Source organism: Trichoplusia ni, chromosome 12 (assembly GCF_003590095.1).
Source record: "Trichoplusia ni isolate ovarian cell line Hi5 chromosome 12, tn1, whole genome shotgun sequence".
NCBI classification, from domain to species: Eukaryota; Metazoa; Arthropoda; class Insecta; order Lepidoptera; family Noctuidae; genus Trichoplusia; species Trichoplusia ni.
This window is the reverse complement of record NC_039489.1, coordinates 2,365,442-2,386,447: the sequence shown is the minus strand read 5'-3', so window position 1 is coordinate 2,386,447 and position 21,006 is coordinate 2,365,442. Positions and strand designations below refer to the sequence as shown.

At 36.1% G+C, this 21,006-nt stretch overlaps 4 protein-coding genes across 5 annotated transcripts in view; 2 read left to right on the top strand and 2 right to left on the bottom strand.

Moving 5' to 3' along the window:
• Nucleotides 1-21,006, top strand: part of LOC113499480 (DE-cadherin) — a 519,450-nt gene that overhangs the window by 180,666 nt on the left and 317,778 nt on the right. The window lies entirely within an intron of this gene.
• Nucleotides 2,211-4,459, top strand: LOC113499489 (protein ANTAGONIST OF LIKE HETEROCHROMATIN PROTEIN 1-like). Its single transcript, XM_026879994.1, has 2 exons — nt 2,211-2,976; nt 3,537-4,459. Exons 1-2 carry the CDS (start codon nt 2,563-2,565, stop codon nt 4,344-4,346), a joined length of 1,224 nt encoding a protein of 407 aa, XP_026735795.1. The 5' UTR covers nt 2,211-2,562; the 3' UTR covers nt 4,347-4,459.
• LOC113499500 lies at nt 2,992-4,609 on the bottom strand. Its single transcript, XM_026880007.1, has 2 exons — nt 4,458-4,609; nt 2,992-3,508 (listed from the first exon to the last, which is right to left on the bottom strand). Exons 1-2 carry the CDS (start codon nt 4,587-4,589, stop codon nt 3,041-3,043), a joined length of 600 nt encoding a protein of 199 aa, XP_026735808.1. The 5' UTR covers nt 4,590-4,609; the 3' UTR covers nt 2,992-3,040.
• On the bottom strand, nt 9,866-20,145 carry LOC113499481 (zinc finger BED domain-containing protein 1-like). The gene is made up of 5 exons (XM_026879986.1): nt 14,869-20,145; nt 14,579-14,666; nt 14,345-14,493; nt 14,049-14,264; nt 9,866-13,943 (listed from the first exon to the last, which is right to left on the bottom strand). The coding sequence occupies exons 1-5, from the start codon at nt 15,181-15,183 to the stop codon at nt 12,723-12,725; spliced, it is 1,989 nt and encodes a 662-aa protein (XP_026735787.1). The 5' UTR covers nt 15,184-20,145; the 3' UTR covers nt 9,866-12,722.

Below are 21,006 nucleotides of genomic sequence, written 5' to 3'. Positions count from 1 at the left end.
GACAACTTTTTTCAAAAATAACATTTGATTGTGATATTTGTAAGGCTTGGTATTTGAGGCAGCAGCTCCAGATTTCTTCAATTTCTTTTTCTCACTCAATGTTCGTATCCAGGCATCTCTAGTCGAATTCCATTTTTTTATAATAACAGGCTCAGAAACGAGAGTTCCCTACGTCATAATCGGCGATGAAGGTTTCGGTTTACACGAAAATTTAATGAGGCCATTTAGCGGGACGCATTTAGACGTAAATAAGCGAATATATAACTATCGTTTGACCAGAGCTAGACGATACGTTGAATGTGCATTTGGTATTCTTGCTAATAAGTGGAGAGTATTCCACCGGCCTCTAGACGTCAACAAAACAACAGCTATATGGATAGTTAAGGCATGTACCGTTCTACACAACTTTGTAAGGGAAAAAGAGGGCTTAAAGGATGGCAACACATCCGAATCTGAAGCATTTCATTTCAATAGCCTACCTGATGATGAAACGCTACGAGGTGGTCGAACTGCAAATTCAGTTCGAACGGAATTCGAAAACTATTTCGTGTCCGAATCTGGGTCAGTTTCTTGGCAGAATGAAGCTATTTAAAATAAAAAACAATGTCTCCATTACAATATCAAATAAATACTTACCAAATTCTTGTCTTTCTTTTTGTTCCATAGCTTCAAAATCCTCCTTTAGAATACCGCATATTTCGCGCCAAGCTGCGGTTTTTGCAATTTTATCTTTATAAATCTCCAGTGTTTTGTCCCAAAGAACTGGTCTACTTTCAACACAATTTATCAAAACTTCTTGCTCAACATATTTTTCAAACGCCTTGCTTGCCATGATTATGATAGCACTGGACACGTGCACTACTCTAGGAATGAAACCGGCATATGGCGGCTGTGTGTAGCACATCGCACCCCGCGCACCCCCGTGCAAAGCCTCGTGCGGTTTCAATCCGATAAAACGGATTAGTATAGTATTACTGGATCCGGAATACTGTGTGAACTGGCTCATACAACTACATACGCTAATACATATACGTTTAAACGGACCTGTAAAACGGATTGCTGCTTATTTTGTCGGATCAGTATTTTTTACTGGATCCGGAATACTGTATTCTGTATGAACTCGCTCATACAACTACATACGTTAATAACATATACGTTTAAACGGACCTGTAAAACGGATGTTCTATGTGTACGCGCCCTTAGTTGTAACTTCAAACATATGTTATGTCAAGGATATATCAATTATTTAAATTATCCCAATGAAAAGTGCCTGATAAAATAATAAAGGCAAATAGTTGCAGTGTGTCTTCACTCAACGGTATTGCTATTTTAGAAAGCAGGCGTTTGAAATAATAATTGTTAAATGGCTTATTATGTTATGAGTAGGTAAGTGGATAATAAGCACATTAAAAGGGCAAATAAAAACAAAATGTAGGTCATTCATCAGATTCAGTTTAATAATATTACAATTTACTTAAAAAATATTCAATTATTAATTTATCTTATTTTCACATTATTTTTTCGCATATATTATACAATGTGGAATTAGTTTCGTTTTACTCTTCGTAATTTTTTTCGATTCGTCGTCATAACATTTCCATTCTGAATTTCGTCTGCAATGAGCTTTGTAGTGACCAATTAGTGTTTCACATACTGGGGGCACGAATTCTATTATTGACAGTAAATGAAACTCAGATCCTTCTAACAAAAGAGATGTTGGTGGATCATCTATTGAAATAAATTGATTGGAATGAAATTCAAATGCAATAAGATCTCGCAAAGATACACTAAATGATTTAACACCTTTAGTGTCGCCGCACACGAGCCACTCGCCACAGCCACAAACGCCGCCACTAGAAGCTAGAAGCGGCTACAAAGGTAGCTGAAGCGCGCGACAGCCACTTGTGGCCGGTGGTCGACACTTGCGGTCGGTGGCTGCTACTTTTTTTTAACCCTTGCGTGCAGTATCTTAATGGACTCTGACGAAGAAGGTTTAATTGCGCTACTTTTGATAAAAAGACGTCGTCGTAGAAGACGAAACCGTAGTTATTGGATACATCCAATTTTAACGAATGTAAACAAATGCAACGAACATTTCGATAATCTTCTAAACCATCCTAAAAAGTTTTTCAAACATTTTCGTTTAACCCATTCAATGCGGCGCACGCCGATCGGCGTATTATTGTTTCATACTCAGATTCTGACCACGCCGATCGGCGTAATATAAAATTGTTTTATATTTTATCCAAATTTGATGATTTAATAATAAAATATAGACCAATGTGCTTGTAATTTATAAGTGATATGCCTGGTACAAGTAGTTTTTGGATATTTCAGTTCTAGAAACGTTGAGTTTTCTTACTCTGGTGCTGAAAACGCCAATCGGCGTATTCCAGGGATTGAGAACTTTACTTGTATTGGTTTTGTTTTTTTTGAGAGAGATAAGCCATGTATTCACTGAACAACAGTGTTTCGGATACACAGTTTCTGAAACATCACGTAAATGTTTCCAGGAACAATGTTTCGGAAACTCTGCCGTCCACACAGTCAGTTGCTTAGGTCATGTCGCCCGAGGAAGTAGTGTTGTTATGTGGTGCCTACATTTTTTTGCATAAGTCCATTTCTAGTAAAAAGAAACGTAAAAGATGGTGGGTCAGGAATTACTTGCTAAGAAGACAAGACGTATTAAGTGATTTATGCATGTTTGATGGATCATTTATAAACTTTCTACGAATGTCAAAATCAGATTTTGAATATCTTTTGCAAAATGTTGGACCATTTATAGAGAAACAAGATACAAACTTACGAAGTGCAGTTACCGCTGAAACAAGACTAGCCATTACTTTAAGATATTTAGCTACTGGAGATTCATATTCTTCACTCTCATACACTTTTAGAGTTTCCAAACAATTAATCAGCCGGATCATACCCGAAGTTTGTAAGAATATAAAACGTGTGTTGAAGAACTACATCCAGGTAAGAAAAACTAAGTTATGAATCAATATTTTTTTTATTAATTATACAAAATTAGGCGAACTATCTACTGGGTACTACTATCGGTTTCTTCTACTGATGCGATTTGTGAAACTATCTCTTCAATGGTTTCAAGTTCTTTTTGTGAGGTTGAACTTGCTGGTGTCGACGCAGTTTCATATCCGGGATGGCTATGATATCCGTAACCATAATTGTATTTGCCCATTCGCATGTCTATTAAAATATTATTAATATAAGCCTTGGCTTGTATTACGGCAGTCTCGTTTTGTACCGCTCTTAATTCTGAAGCGACGTATTGCCCATAAATATCATATTCATCCTTAGATTCATCCATTTTGCGTTTTGCAGATTTAACTATTTCAAATACTTCACTTAGATTGTCATCCACTTTTCTTTTAGATGCTTTTTTGCTACTTGTAGATGGTAGTGGGGATGGTGGAAGTGGAGATTGTGGTTTCTGCTGCTCCGATTGCTGTTCTGGCTCCTCAGTTGCCAGGAGGTCTTCACGGTTTGCCTGCAATTTTAAACACTTTTTTTTTAAGGTTCCGAGTTCCGAAGCGCACTGGAAAGAAAAGGCCCGTGAGTGGAACGAATTATGGAATTTTCCACACTGTGTCGGAGCTATAGATGGGAAGCATGTGGTTATTGAAGCGCCTAGCAATAGTAACAGTGATTACTACAACTACAAAGATCAGTTAAGTATTGTACTACTGGCTATTGTAGATGCATCTTATAATGTTATATATGCAAACTGTGGTGCGAAAGGAAGAGCATCTGACAGTGGCATCTTTCAAGAAACGAGTTTCTATCAAAGAATGGTGGAACACCGTCTTAATTTTCCAAACCAAGAAACGATATCACCAGATGGACCTGACCTTCCTTATGTAATACTGGGCGATAGTGCATTCCCATTATCGGAAAACTTGATGAGGCCGTACCCGGGTATTCATAACCGTGGCACAATGAAACGAATTTTCAACTATAGACTCTGTAGGGCCAGGAGGGTTGTAGAAAATGTTTTTGGAATTTTATGCGTGGTTTTTCGTGTATTTCGTAAACCAATTCCTCTCAAGCCTGAAAAGTGTGAACTTATTGTAATGGCATGTCTTTACATGCATAACTTTTTAAGAAGGAATAAACAATCTAGAGCCTTGTATACGCCCCCGATGACTTTTGATTTTGAAGACAGTGACCATAATGTCATAGAAGGTGCTTGGCGTAGAGAGTATACAGTTGAAGGAACTTCAATTTTGGAATTGGAAAGGCGACCTAGAAATTCAGCACGTACTGCTACAATCATAAGGGATCAATTTGGTGAATATTTCATGAGCGAAAGAGGAAGCTTGCCGTAACAAAACAATGTAGCTTAATGCTATGGCGGTAGTGTTTTCGTATATGTTAGGTAGAATATTTACATGCCTACAGCTGATAACATAAAAATAAAATATGAATAATGCGCTCACTGTTTCATTTAAAGTATCCGCACCACCGACCCTTGTCGTCGTGCATTGTAAGAAAATTAATTCTTCATAAAATTTCCATTTTGATTTCTTAATATCTGCAGCACCAGCACCTGTGGTTTTTGTAGACAACATTTTCTTCCTCTCTCATGCAAATTGCGACCGCAATATATGCATTTTATTCTCAACATCTGTTTTTGGAATTGCCAAAGCATTCGAAATTTCTTCCCAGGCGTCATTCTTTTTTATTTTATTTTTATAGTCCTTTGTCGAGCAATCCCATAATATTCGTTTTTTCTCAAACAGTTCTATCAATTTAAAGACAGTTTCATCGTCCCACACTAAAGCCATGTTTATAAACAAATGTTTAGACGCGTCCACACTCGCATGCACCTGTTGCGCAACTGATTTGCTTCTGTGTTCTCCGTCACAAGTGGGGAGCACCGAAACATACCGATAAACACGTAGTGTTTACAGAAACAAAATTATATGTTTCTGAAACAAAATGATTTGTTTCAGAAACACGTAGATTTTGTTTCTGAAACAGAGTTTATAAACAATTGTTGCTCAGTGAATACGTGGCTTAACCATAACATTGTGCCGAATAGGTTTCATAATTTTGATTATGCGTGTACTTTCTAATTAACTGTAATATTTCTGATTGAAAATCAAGTTTACAATTTTCGTAAATTTTTTTTACATGTGGAAGCAGCGACATCAGAAATTGCTTATCGGGGTCATTTTGGTCGCTTATTTGATCATGTTTACGTTTTAAATTTTCCGAAAGTGTTCTGAGAATTTCATTTTCGGATTTTTCGGCCCTTTTTATATTAATGTTTCTGTTTATTTTCGGGCGAGATGTTTCCGCATCATCAGTTGCATTAGTAACATCGGTAGGCGGTCTCACTTCTTTTAAGGTATTCAAGAACGATAGATGATTGAAATAAATGTACTGTTTACTGCTTGTTGCTGCCGAACCACTCGCAACGTTCTTGTTTTTTTGCATTTTCTCTATTAAAACTGTCACGAAGACTCTTCCACTTCCTCTGTAATTTAGTTACTGTAACAACAAAAAATATAATTTTAATTTATTTAAAAAAACATATAATTTGTTTCAGGTATCTAGGAACTGGATGCTCGTTTGAGGATTTTGAACTCTCTTACCACCGTGGGGCCTCTACAGCAAGGAAAATAGTACAAGAAACATGTCAACTAATTTGGAACTATTTAAAAGCCGTTTGTATTCCAGAACCGACCCAAGACATGTGGAAAGAAATTGCCAGCGGATTTCTTCAAAATACTAATTTTCCTAATTGTTTAGGCGCCATAGATGGGAAACATATAAGAATTATTCATCCATTCGATACCGGCTCCTTGTACTTTAGCTATAAAAATTTTTTTTCAATAGTACTTCTAGCAAGTTGTGACTCGAATTTACTTTTTACGTTCGTGGATGTTGGGGCATACGGTAAAGCATCCGATTCTACAATATTTAGAGAAAGTGAACTGTGTAACAAAATACACAGAAAGACATTAAATATCCCCTCACCACGACAGGTCGGTAATCGACAACCATTGAACTACACATTTGTTGGTGTTGAAGCATTTGGCCTCAGTGAAAATATGATGAGGCCATATGCTGGAAAATATTTGGACTTAGACAAAAAAGTTTTCAATTATAGGTTAAGCCGTGCCAGACGTTGCCTTGAGTGTACCTAAGGCGTACTAGCAAACAAATGGAGAATAATACATCGCCCATTAAACACTTCTGTTCATTTCTCAGAAGACATTGTGAAAGCTTGTTGCATTTTGCACAACTTTATTCGCAAAAGGGATGGCTTCAATTTTCGGCATACTTTGAAAATAGTGGGACTCGAAAATATACAAAATACAGGCTGGCCAGTAACACGAGCGTCTACGGCAAGAGATACGTTAAAAGATTATTTTATGAATGAAGGAGCAATACCGTGGCAAGAAAATAGAATATAAATATATGGTTTTATATTATTTTATTAAACTTACCTTCAATGTTCTTTTCTTTGGCAGTTTTATTCGAAAAATCTCCCACAAACAATTCGCAGATTTCTTCCCAGGCCTTCACTTTTTCTCCTCTATTACTATAACTATCACTTTTTGAATCCCAAATCGCAGGACGGGATTGTATCTCTGATATAAATAATTCTATATCCATATTTATCTACCTATATGAACTACAGACTACGTGCGTGCGTTACCGTCGACTTACACAGGTTAACTGAGGCAAGGGAGAGAGGGGCGCGGAATCGCGCAAGTGGCGTGTGGCGGCTTTTTGTGTCGGCGTTTAGTGGCCGGTGCGAGCCACAAGATGCAAGCTGCGACGATTTGAAGCGTGTGGCCGCCACCGGCGCCAACCGTGTGCGGCGAGTCCATATAAAATGTATGAAAAATACAGGAAATATGCCAGTGGCGGCGTTTTGTGGTTGTGGCCGGTGGCCCGTGTGCGGGAGCCCTAAGCCGTACGGTTGAAAAAACGTGCTAGCTTGTACATGATACGGCAAAATCACCGCGCGAGACATTGGTAAGTATTGGCTAGTAGCGCTTTTTACTCGGGCTGTGTAGGACGTGCTGCGTCATGAATTTTCTTACGAAAAAAAAGATTATAGTTGCTTATTACATACAGGGTGGCCCAGCGAATGTCGTCAAGATTTTTTTTTTAAATTTCTCCCACCTAGGGGTACCCGAAAATACCCCATGTATGTTCCCCGATTTTTTTTAGTTTTCGAGTCACGATTTTTTTAGTAAGTACACATTTTGAAATCAAAGTAACTTTTATTTTTGCATACAGTTGATGCCATGTTATATTAATTTAAAAATCATAATCTGTCTCTAAGTTGTCCGCATTTTCATTGGGTCCTGTTTGCTCTGCTGCAGATGTTTCAATATCCTGGGTTGTTTGAATTTGTGAAGCGCTAGGAGTATTAATACTAGTGTTAATATCATTTGGAGCACTAGGAGTATCGATATCGATACTAGTATTGATATTATCTGTTGTAGGTGTTGATGAGGCTGTAGAATAACCATAATTATTCGGAGAATACCAACTATGTTGAAGATTACTTTCTTCAGCTGATATTACCGCATTAAAGCAGGTTTTTTTTAATTTGTAGTTGTAAATAATACGGCAGCTTTTTCGCCGATGCAGCCAAATTTTAAAAAAATAAGTCTATTTCATCGTACTTACCACTAGCTGACATCATGTTTTTAACTTCTATCCGTTCTTGTTCCAACAGTTCGCGGCGTTTTTGATTTTTTTTCAAAAGATCTAGAATTTCATCGTTCTTTCTTTTTTTGGATGTGGATGGGAGAGGCCCAGAAGGCCATTAGGAACATCGACAGAAGGAAGATTATTTGAATTTGATGGCAACAAATTGCATGATTCCCGTGAACTCTCATCAATGGTATTTGGCGGATTTGAAGTTTCGCTTACTGAGTCATCCAAGGGCGCAAAATTTGATGACCGGTCTCTGTTACACATGTAAGGCAATAAGAATGACACGGCTTTCTGATATTTCCATTCCTTTCGTTGTTTTCTAGCCTGTCCACTCCTTGTTGCATTTTGTCTTTTTAAGGCATCTCGATGATTATCTCTCAGTTGTTTCCATCGCGACTTGGCAGTTTTAACTGAAACAATCAACAAACACAAAAAAATATTCCATGGTCTATTTATAAAAAAATATTACTTTTATTTTTCAGGTATTTAGCAACCGGCCACTCATTTACAAAGATGGGAGAAAATTTTAGAATTGGATTAAAAAGTGTATCAAGAATTATTGATGAGGTTTGTGATGCTTAATGGAATGTATTGCAACCTCTTGTCATGCCGCAACCAACAGAAAACGACTGGAAAGAAATAGCAAAAGATTTTGATGAACTATGGCAATTTAAAAATTGTACAGGTGCTCTTGATGGCAAGCACGTATATATCAAGGCTCCCTCGAAAACTGGGTCCTCGTTTTTCAACTACAAAAAGAGATTTTCTGTAGTATTGATGTGTTTTGCTGATGCCAGAAGGAAAATCAGAATGGTTGATGTGGGATCTATGGGAAGATTTTCTGATGCAGGAATTTTTGATAACAGCATTTTCGGAAAGAGTCTAAAAGAGAAGAGATTGAATTTACCTGAGCCGGTACCATTGTATCAAGGTGGTGCAAAAATGCCGTTCGTATTTATAGGAGACGAAGCTTTTCCATTAATGGAAAATTTTATGAGGCCATACCCACGTGATGGACTAAACGCAGAAAGAAAAATATTTAATTACCGATTATCAAGAGCACGTCGCATTGTTGAGGCAACTTTCGGTGTATTGACGAGAAAGTGGTACGTGTATCATAAAGATTTCGAATGCAAAATAGAAACAGTTGACAAGGTAATAAAAGCAACATGTGTTTTGCACAATTATTTAATTCAAAGACAACCTGATTATATAAACAATATTGAAAATAACATGGAGCAAACATTATTATCAGTTGGTGATATTACACAAACACAACATTCTATTAATGATGGTTTTCAAGTTCGCGAAATGTATTGTTCATACTTCAATAATCAGGGGAAGGTTCCATGGCAAGATACTCGAATTTTGAAAAGAATCTATAGTCAGTGATGTGTGACAGATTTGGATAGTTTGGCCAGCCGCGGACATTATTTAGGTATTATTTTGTTAAATAAAAAAAAGATATCAATATGTACCTACTAGAGGGTATTATAGAATAAAAATACATAATATTATTTACCATCCGATATGTTTGTTTCAATTATTATTTGGTCCCACGCAGCATCTTTTGTTTCGTTGCATTTGTAAAATTCTGAAGATGTGTTCCAAATGCACGGAAACTTTTTCACACTTTCAATAAGTTTTTCATCCATTGTGTTCACTGCGTCGGTCACATACGCACTGGTCGGACTACGGCGGCACACTGCGGACGCAACTGGCGCCCGCGCCTGCACTCGCTTCCCCGCTCCGCTTCCCCGCTCCGTTTCTCCGCTCCGCTGCCTTGCATCCCCGCTCCGCTTACCGGTTTTGTATGAATTTTTAAACTAGTTCGCAACTCCCTGTCCACTAAAGAGGAACGAAGATTTTGTGCAGTCCTATTGGTTAATATTTCTCCGTTTCTCCGCTCCGCTGCCTCGCTCCGCTCCGGTGGACAGGCAGCCTTAACGTCTCAATTGATTTTGCAGTCGATATTGTCAAAGCTTGTTGTATATTACACAACTTTGTACTGAACCGCGATGGATTACAATCCCCCGTAGAAATGATCATAGATGATTCTGAACTACAAAGCCTACAGACGTTGAATGCAAGAATAATGAGTGCAAATTTAATAAGAGATAAGTTTTCAAATTATTTTTCTAGTGTCTTTGGAGCCTTGAAGTGGCAATTAAAAAAAAAATGAAATTATAGAAGTACTTGCTTAGTTCTAAATAGATATACAGTAGGTACTTCAAGATAAATAATGGGCATAGGACAAACATCAGAAATGAGTAATAACAATTTTAAAACGTAATTTATTTAAAAAAAGACATAATTCAACTTTATAAGCAAACAAAATAATTGTTAATGTCATATAAAAGAAAATTAAAATAGGTCAGAAACACAACATTAGTCGATGCTCATCACGAATACCGCGACAGATTCTGGAAGCCCTCTTACATGCGGGCACGCTATTTAATTCATACTTATATGCATTGATTGAATTGTTGTAGAAATTTTTAAAAGTACTTACCAAGTTTTGTTTTTTCACTGTTTTCTTTGTCTTGGAAATTTGGAAACAAACTTTCACAGACGCTCTTCCACGCATCTTGCTTAATAAATTTATTTTATAATGTTCATCACTTGTGTCCCAAAGGACGGGACGCTCCTCAATTAAAGATATTAAAAAATCTATATCATATTCCGCCATTTTTTTATAAACAAAGAAGGCGGAGCAGTCCCCGCGCGTCTTTCTCTAAAGCTGTCTGAGAGCGGACTAAAATGGCGTCACCAAGGATGACGTAACATCGCAGGAATGTGCGATGCGAAGCAGATCGGAAATTCTTGCGATGCGTTCGTGCGAATTCGCAGATATTTGCGATGCGATGCGAATTCGCGGTTTTGTGTGGGAGCCCTTACTCGGGCTGTGTAGGACGTGCTGCGTCATGAATTTTCTTACGAAAAAAAAGATTATAGTTGCTTATTACATATATAGGAAAAAGAAAATAGAAAAAAAAAGGGAAGTAAGGTTTTGGATACATCCGATTTTAGTAAAAAGGGAGGAATATGGCGCGTTTCATACACTTGTCAAGAATCAATTGAGAGAAGATGAAGACAAGTTTTACAATTATTTTAGAATGCAGAAAACTACATTCGACAACTTGCTCCAAAAATTATCCCAGGAACTAAAACATCAAGATACTTTTATGCGAGAGAGTATATCGCCCGCAGAAAGATTGGCTGTAACTCTGAGGTAAGTAGGTACAAAATTAAATGACATATTTTAGTTTAAAATTGTTTATTGCACACAAACAAAATTATTACATGTAATTGAATTTTAATAACTATTAATTTAAGAACAAGTAAATCAAAAAATACACTACGCTGAAAATGCTACTCAAGTGCGGTACTAAAATCGAATTCGTCTTCAATAGAAACTTGAGAATCTGCCGAGATACTTTCCGCATTTACACTATGTACAGATAATTGTGATTCGGGTCGGTAGTGGATTGGCTCTAAACCAGAACCGTGTCCAAAATCATGAGAAGACGTCTGTGGACGACTTATTGCATAGCCCGATCTAGCAGCTGTAGAATGTCCATATGTTGACGATTGCGCATTTGAGGATGCTGTACCACTTAAATATCCTTGATGGCCTTGATCCCATTGGTTTCTTGATATAGGTATATACTGAGTACACTGTCTTTGTTGAATATTTTTAAAGCCACGGATACACTAGGGGACAAATGGAGCAACATGTTGCGGAACATGTTCCTCAACAACTACGTGGAATGTGCCGACATACATGTCGCGGAACATTTTGTCGACCACACTTCTCAGTGTTTATAGAAATGTTGCCCGAGGAGGTTGTGGCTATTAGTGCTGCGTACATAGTAATTATATCGAGTGTATTGAAACGTAAGAGAAAGAGAAGGTGGTGGATGCGGAATTTCTTATTACAACGAGAAAGAAGAGTTAATATTCTAAGTGATCTCCGAATGTCTGACGGATCGTTTGTGAATTTTACTCGCATGTCATCATCTGATTTTGAAACTTTATTGCAAATGATCGCACCTTCCATAGCCAAACAGGATACAATATTACGGAACGCTATTAGTCCTCATATCAGACTAGCCATTACATTGAGGTACTTGTCGACTGGAGATTCTTATGCTTCTTTGTCGTACACTTTTCGAGTGTCAAATCAACTAATACGTAAAATAGTACCAGAAGTTTATAAAGAACTGATAAAAAAGTTGAAGATATTTGTAAAGGTAAGTTGAAGAAAACGCATACATTTTATTTATAATTGTATTTTAATCTTCAGTAAAATAAATTTTAAAGAGTACGAGATGGATATAACGATCAACGTAAATTAATTAGTATTAGTGCCATCAATGCTATTAGTGCTCGAGGAATCCATATTTGCAAGTATATTTTGTATAATATGCTCTTCAGAAGGCTCGGGGCTAATATCACTGGATGCAGTGCTATAGCCCTGTTGAACAACTGACTGGCTTTGATTATTATAACTTGTACGGTATTTTCCTAAGCGTGCATCTAATAAAATATTATTAATATAATATTAAGCCATAATTACACTGTGTTCGTCATTTAATGCACGTAACTCAGTTCCTACGTACTGTCCATAAACATCGAATTCATCTCGGGACATCATTCTGTTTTTAGCAGCATGCAGAACTTCATAAGCCTCCTCCAATCTATCTTCATCGGGGTGGCTCTTCTTCCGAGTTGGTCGCGACGATGAAGGTGTTGGTGCAGGGTAGGGATGTCGGAAATGCAATAAAGTATCGATATATATTGTATCGATAATTTTTGAATATATCAATATCGATATTGATATTTTTATTTAAAAATATCGATATATCGATATATCGGTGTGATAGGAAAAAAAAATATTTAGCCTAATCTACTTCAATCATCTTACATTACTAGATAAATACTAATCAATAGACATCATTTTTAATTTTTTCAAATCAAGGACAACAATAAAAAATATTAATTATTTATAATATTTATTAATTAAACCAATATTTATCTGATACTGAAACCCTTTGGTTTATATGCTCGGCTGTAAGCCGACTTCTGTTATTTGGTACTGCGAGATTTACAGCGGATGCCACTCTCTCTGAGGAAACCGAGGACGCAGGCGATATTAAATACTTCAGGGCTATGTCGGAAAGGACTGGGGTAAAATGACGACAGTCAAACCAGAATTTTATTGGATTCTCTTTTCTGGGTATTATAGGCTGATCTAGATATTGCTTTAGTTCGCTAGGCATACCATCACTGGTTGAAAGTAAACTGGAGGCTGCTGCAGCAATATTTATCATAATTTTTTCATGTCCGGACCACAACGACGGCGAAGAATTTTCTGAATTTGGAATTATGGTAGTGGTTGTGGGTCTGAGTTCAGGCGAAAGTTGTCCTCTACGTCTATGTTCTAAACGTATTTCTTTTGACAATGCGGTTATTGCAGTGGAAACAGCTAGTGCTGAATTAAAATGAATACGCTTAAAGCGAGGGTCTAAAATTGTTGCTATAGCAAGATGTAAATGTCGCTCTAGTGGTTCTAGTTTGGCAATAACTAAGTTTAGCAAACTCTTCTGAACAGCAACGCCAAATTCGGTGAAAGGTTTTACTTCTTCAAGTCCTTTCTGAAGTAAGTTTGCAATGGGAATCGCCAAACTAGAAGTCACGTACTGATCGCCGCTAATTTCTTCAGTAGCTTGCTTAAATGGGGTAAGCAATATTATCAGATCTCGTATGACACTTAACTCTGAAGAAGTTATCATATCAGGTGCATTCCGCCTAGTTGCTAAAATCTTAGCCACAATAGCTGATAATGTGTTGAATCTTTCCAACATATCAAGACAAGAATTCCACCTTGTGCTTACTGATTGTATAAGTGTTAACACTTCTCCCTCTTTCTTTTGTCCCTCTTGTTCTGCTCGCAAATCGTCCATTGCGTTCACAGATTGTTTAAAATATGTAACAATGGCTTTGACACGATTGGCAATTTGCAGAACTGATGCATTATCTCTTGTTGCGCCATCCACTATTAAATTCAGCAAATGCGCCATGCAAGGAATTCTTTTTCCATCTTCCAAAAATTTCTTCACTGCAGCAACCATGTTAGCACCACCATCAGTGGTAATTGATAAGATGCGATCCTTTTCTATTGTAAACTCGTCGGTAATATTTTCAAAGCATTCTTTTATATAATCAGCTGTGTGCGCCTGCAGGAAAGAAGACCAATATTAGTCCACTTTATTAAATTTATTATAATTAACTATTTATTTTATTTTTTATAATTTGATGCATTTATTTTATACTTTACTTACCTGATACATTCTTCGTGCTGTCAATGTCACCATCTCATGCTCAGGAGTGCAGTTATTAGCTGTGTTAAGAAAATGTGCTGTCACTACGATGAAACTTCGTGTCGAGTTAATAAGAGTTAATATATCACTTGTTAAAGCAATATTATTTATCTCACTTAATTTTTGTTTTAAAATGGCTTTGGTAGTGGCGTATCGTTGTTCCATGAGGCCAGTTATCTGGAATGAGAAATGAATAATAAAATAACATTTAAAAATAAAAAGGATAAGATAATAATTTAATATTATAGTTCGCTTACAGTAGTTCGTGATGGAATTTTATAGCGTGGACAAATGACGCTCATAAATCTTTTCAATCCTGATTTTTCTACGCAAGATAGAGGCATGTTGTCTTTGCAAATCATGTAGATCAAAGCTTGATTTATTTGGCTAGTTTTATGACCCCCTGCTAAATTGAGAAAAATAATAAAATTAGAACATCCTCATAGAACTAAAATGTAAACAATACAGTAATCTAATATCAAAAAAAATACCTTCATAGCTTGAACTTCTTTCAAACACATCTATGAGTGTAGTCTGTTTCCACAAGCCTTTACTCTGACCATCTTTGGAGGATTCAGTCTGAAAAAAATTATTGAATATTTTGTACATTACACTTGTCGTCATAAATAGTATTAAGGTTAAGTGAAAACACCAAAATTTAAATTTATCGATATCGATACTTTTAGTAATTACACATTATTAGTTGACTGGTTATTGGTTATGAACAATTGATATTTAGATTCTAAAGCTACGTTTGATCTTGCACAAATAAAATACTTACACCAGTATCATCGTAAATCGCAATTTCAGACAATTCCATGAAGTTATTTTCTATCTCAGCAGGTTTATTAGTATTGGTAATAGTTGAATTAGTAGACGAAACAGGTGAACTAGTTCTTGTTCTTGGTGTAATATTCACTTCACTTGACGTTGAGCTTTTATTTTTAAGTTGCAAAAACGCATGGTGATGCTTATTTTTAAGATGTGTAGATAAATTCGTCGTATTGCCACTGGTTTTATATATTTTCCCACACACATTACATGAAAAGTTTTGTCTGTCTATTTTTTTGAAAAAGTTCCATACAACACTAGACATGACTGGAATGCTCGAATTATTTTGTTCACATACGTGAATTAATTATTGATTTAATTAGTTAGATTGTTTGAGAACTATAATCAACTCAAGTGCAGGCAGAAATACGCTCGCGTTGAGGTTATAATACGGAATTACCGATAACAGACGGATAGTTGAAGCACAGACACTGACACTGAAATAAAATTGACAGACAGAGTTGCCAACTTAAGTACCAAATTAAAACGCAGTAAATCGAGTCGACCAAAGACAAAAAAAATGTAATTTGTTAAAAATGTTAGTATAAAAAAAGTATTCTTTTTTAGGATTTTTAATTATAAAAAATATCGATTTTTATACCTTTTCAATACTTGTAATTTTATATCGATACCTCGATACATCGAAACATTAAATATCGCTCAAAAATATCGATACATTGAAAAAATAATATCGATATATCGATGTATCGATATTTTTTCGACGAGCCTAGTGCAGGGATTGTGGGTTGCTCTGCTTGAACAATGGTAGATTGCGATTCTAGTTGATGAGGAGATTGAAATTCCGGAACGGTAGATTGAGAATGTAGAACGACATCTTCATCCGGAGACGAAATCGAGTTTTGGCTTTGTGGACTCTGAAAAAATAATGATATAAATATTAAGTCAATTATTATAATACGAATATACTAAGTATAAAACACGTATTGTATTATATCAAACATCTGTTAGACATGAATCCTTAATTATTAGTACGCAAAAATGGTACAACAAGACGCATTTTCAACTATCGATTGTCAAGAGCTAGAAGAATTGTCGAAAATGTGTTTGGTATCTTAGGTGTTGTATTTCGTATATTCCGAACTCCCATAACCATCCTACCCTTTAATGCTGAAGTTGTTGTAATGGCGTGCGTATACCTCCATAATTTTTTAAGGCCAAATAGTCAATCGAGATCACTGTACAACACACATGGGACTTTTGATTCTGAAAATGTGGATCACGATATTTTAGAAGGATCTTGGCGCAGAGAAACTGGCTGTGTTAATATGTCGAATTTAAATGCTATGGGAAGACGCTACCCTGAATCTGCTATGGAAATAAGAAACAAATTTGCTGAATATTTCATGAGTGAAGAAGGACGTGTTCCCTGGCAGAATAATTTTTAAATGAATAAACTAGTATTGTACGATATTTTTTCTTTTAATGTTACTGAACAACGTCAATCCTTTTAGAAGTGAAGTTTTGTGGGTGAGGTGTGTACAAATCTTAGTTTATGTAAATAATATAGGTACGTATTAATTTGTCACTTTTCCTTTCCTTGTGTGTCCGTACAATAAATTATAAATATAAATAAATTATAAATAAAAATAAACCCGTTTGCGCTAAATTTGTCGCAGGTGATGTGACCGTGATTACTGATTACAAATGACAAAATAACTAAAGTATGACTTACGTTTGTGTCCAAAGTGTCCAAGCTTCCAGAAGTTGTGGCTCCCTTTAGCAAAAATTTCATTGCATCGTACGCAAACCATGCACTGGACTTCACGTCCTCTCGTCCACTACCAGTAGTTTTTGACGATTTCACTTTCTTCCTTTCTCGGACAAATTGCGAAGGCAGGGTATGAACTTTGGTTTCTATTTCTTTTCTAGGCAATTTAAGCGCCTTGGCAATATCCTCCCATGCATCATTTTTCTTTATTTTATTTCGATAGTCACGGTGTGAAGTATCCCACAACAAGTCACGACTTTCGTAAAGCTCTATAAGCAAAAGCACGGTATCATTTCCGCACACTACAGACATTTTAAAGGCACGTTGCGTACGCGACTACACTCAGTGACAAATGGCGCAACACTGACGCGGGACACGTGCGCTCGCTCTCGAGGCGGGAGCAAGCAACATGCCCCGCGTCACGTAAAATGTTGTGGGTCATGTTGCGGGACACTATGCAACGTTGCAGCGTCACGTATATTTTGTGTTGCGCGTCATGTTGCGGGACAAAATGTTCCCTAGTGTATCCGGGGCTTAAGGTAAGTAAATTTATTCAAATAAATGAAGACTGTCCGAATCTTGGCTTGAAGGTGACGGCACCCACGTCGACGTTGGCGGTGGTGGTGCCGGTGCCGGTGGTGTCGCAGACCACTGTTGTGATGGTGTTGAGGACCTAGCAGTAGTGTATCCGGAATAAGATGGTGTAGAATATGCGTATTGATATTGGTACTGATTTGTTTGTTGTGGTAATGCTGGATTCTGTGCTTTTTGAATTACATTGAGCAATTCAATCTTTGTTGACAGCCGTCGATTCTCAGGTACCTTCTTGAGCTCAGTGTACAATGATAAAGAGAATAATTTATCATCATCTTCATTAGTTAGTTGTGCTGTTTGAAGCTGTTGTCTTGCGTGCAAACTTTTTTCTAAAATATCAACAATTTGTTTATCCACTGCATTTATTTTTTGTTTCTTCCTTGTCCCTTCAGTTTGTTCTTTTGGAGGTGGTATTAAGTCTTCATTTTCCGCATTGTTTAAATCAGAATTTGTTACGGCAGGAGTTTCAAAGTTGTTCTCTGTATCCTTATTTAATACGGAACTCTCGAGAAATTTTAGTTTTGCGAAGTATACATATGGTACATGTTTGGAGGATCCAGACCCAGATGGAAGATTTTTTTTGCCGTTTAGACTCCCTTATGTAATTGTCTCGAATACTTTTCCATTTTCTTGTTAGTGTAGAACCTGAAAAGAAATAATATAATGCTATTTTTATTTTTGACAGATACTTGGCTACAGGCTGTTCGTTCGCAGAATTACACTATGGATATCGTCTTGGAAAATCGACTATTATACAGATAGTGGAACAAGTTTGCAAAGTGCTGTGGAGAAAATTAAAATCTATGTGCATGCCTGAAATGACTACCGAAAAATGGAAAGACGTAGAAAAAGGATTTATGAAATACGCCAACTTCCTAAACTGTATCGGCGCAATTGATGGGAAGCACATTGAAATAATACAACCGGAATATACAGGCTCGCTTTATTTTAATTATAAAGTTTATTTCTCTTCGGTCTTGCTAGCAGTGTGTGACGCAAATTATTGTTTTATATACGTTGATATCGGATATTATGGTAAAAGCAGTGATTCAGCGATTTTTCAACACTCCGAATTTTATAAAAGAATGATGGATGGTAAATTAAATATTCCCAACCCGAAGCCAATATCAAATATCGATAGAACACCATTGCCTCACGTGTTTGTAGGCGATGAAGCCTTTGCAATCATGTCAAACGTGATGCGCCCTTACAGTGGAAAACAACTCACACACACAAAAAGAGTTTTCAATTACCGATTATCGAGAGCAAGGCGCTACATCGAATGCACTTTCGGAATATTGAGCAACAAATGGCGAATATTCCATAGACCTATAGATGTAAATATTGAGTTCGCGGAAAATATCATCAAAGCATGCACCGTACCACATAATTACGTGCGTACACGCGACGGTTATAGATTTGAAGATACACTTTATCATTCACCTTTACAATCTATAAGTCCAGAAGATATACCACGCGGCAGTTTGACTGCTAGGACTGCTAAAGACAAATTTGCCCGTTATTTTGTAAACGAGGGAAAACTTCACTGGCAAGACAATATGATATAAGTACTTTCCTAACACGTTATTGTAAACAAGAATTCAATAAAATAATCACTCACCCAACAGTTTATTTTTCTCTAAACTATCTCCAGCGTCACAAAATATTTCTACAAGCTCCTCCCAATTACGTTTTTCAATCACTTTATTCTTATAATCGGGACTTTCCATATCCCAGATCGCTGGTCGTTTTTGAATTTCATCTATAAACAAATCTGAATCGAAATGAAAAGAAAAATAAAAAAAGATACTGGATTCATCCTTTACTAGAAATGGTGCTCCCACATTGCCGTTTTACATTTACTAACAAATGTTAACAATTGTTGCACTTTGTTAGAAACTGTTACATGTTATAAGTGCTCCTACATTGATGAAAAATGTTTAAACATTTTATAACATCTAGTATTGGCTCGCAGTTTGGTTTCGCCTTCTGAGGGCCGAGGACGTCTACACGAAAATGGAAGAAGATTTGCTCATTGGAATAGCTTTTATTTTCTGTTTAAAAAAAGAAGAAAAAGCGCTCTTATTGGATGCGCCAAACGCTAAAAGCTAGAGGAAAATATAGTGCCACAGACTATCTCAAGGATTTGGGTATTGACGGTTGCTTAAAAGATTTTATAAGAATGAACAGTTCCGAATTTGAATATCTACAAAATTTAATTGGGGCAAAAATAGGCAAACGAGACACTACATTTAGAAAATCTGTAAGTGTGACGGAAAGACTTGCGGTAACGTTAAGATTTTTGGCAACTGGTAGCAGTTATAAAAGTCTTGGAAATGTGTTCAAGTTGTCAGACCAAGTGATATCTATTATCGTACCAGAAGTGTGCGAGGCTCTCAATGAGGTTTTAAAGGAATACATACAGGTAAGTCAAACAACATTTTTAATTATTTTTTTATTTACTTTTAATATGATCTAATCTAATCATACTTTAGGTAGGTACCTACCTTACCTTACTAATATTTTTTTTAACCTTTTGAACGCCAGAGCGTTAACACATCGGCGCCCCTTCTACGCCAAGCCACAAATTCAGTACAAAAACCTACAAAAAAATAGTGATTCCAACATCTTAACGAAAAGTTATCGATAACCAATGAATCCGTGCTTTTCGTTCTATATTTTTTAAATAAATATTATTCGTTGCATTGGTCTTTTGGGTCGTGGGGCTCTAGGGACCGGGACCGCGGTCCCATATTCCACCTATAGATACAATAATTATTTTAGAGTAGTATCTTGGGACCACAAATAAAAAAGTAAAGTAAGTCTTACGAAAGTACGGTCAACCAAATAATTTTGAATTAGTATAAATAAAACTATTTTTATTAAATGATAAATTGTCTTTTATTTCTAAAATCACAGCTTTCTATTCGAATAAAAAAATATGTAGGTACTCATTAAGAACTGTAATTATATAATTATAGAAACATAATATGTTTTAAAATTAAATACATCAATTTAATTAAAAAACATTTATGTTTTTATCCACGCAATTGCACGTAACAACCTCTTACCTAAATTTAACGTTCAAAATAATAATTAACTTTACAGCCTTAGTTAGCACCCGGAAGCAGTCTTTTAAATCTTTGCTCTAATAAAATAATGACAATTGTCTTAACTTAAAAATAATCAACAGCATAATAAACAACAACATAAAACCGCTACCTATTAATATGTATAAAATCAGTCTCGCATACATGCTAATAATTATTTGAATATAATCAACAGCCTCGAACTTAATAATAAACATTTCGATAGTATAAAATAACTTTGCATCAGTCTCATAAGTATTGACAATAATTGTGTTACTTATTAGCTTTAAAATCTTAATTTTTCAAGACAATGACCAACACTTATCTGGTGATTAAACAATTCCTGTAATGTCAGTATGATCTTTTCTTTAATCGTTTTACTTTCCGGAGATCTTTTGGAAATATTTGTGGAAGTTTGAAGTTTTTTCCAGTAAAAGATACTGTCTTTTCTAATACCCTCCAAAAATTGCACAATATTTGGTTTTGGTTTTAAAAATTTTTTTACGTGGTTATTCCAAGCTTCGACAATATTATTAGTTACGTGATCTTCGCCATAACTACACCATAAAGTTGAAAAAATATCGTTTTCTAGCCACGTGTTGACGAAATAGTCATTAAATGATGTTATTTCACTGGTTCTCGGACAATCTTCCATGATGTAAAGCCATCCTTCACT

Bases quoted from the DNA above. Each gene is read 5' to 3' on its own strand.
- LOC113499481 (XM_026879986.1), bottom strand. From the start codon at position 15,183: ATGTCTAGTGTTGTATGGAACTTTTTCAAAAAAATAGACAGACAAAAC. The intron at 14,667-14,868 runs GTAAGTATTTTA...AATTTTTTTCAG, and splicing joins CGATTTACGATGATACTGGT to ACTGAATCCTCCAAAGATGG. The intron at 14,265-14,344 runs GTAAGCGAACTA...TTCTCATTCCAG, and splicing joins AAATTCCATCACGAACTACT to ATAACTGGCCTCATGGAACA.
- LOC113499500 (XM_026880007.1), bottom strand. From the start codon at position 4,589: ATGTTGTCTACAAAAACCACAGGTGCTGGTGCTGCAGATATTAAGAAA. The intron at 3,509-4,457 runs GTGAGCGCATTA...TTAAAATTGCAG, and splicing joins CGGATACTTTAAATGAAACA to GCAAACCGTGAAGACCTCCT.
- LOC113499489 (XM_026879994.1), top strand. From the start codon at position 2,563: ATGTCGCCCGAGGAAGTAGTGTTGTTATGTGGTGCCTACATTTTTTTG. The intron at 2,977-3,536 runs GTAAGAAAAACT...TTTTTTTTTAAG, and splicing joins TGTTGAAGAACTACATCCAG to GTTCCGAGTTCCGAAGCGCA.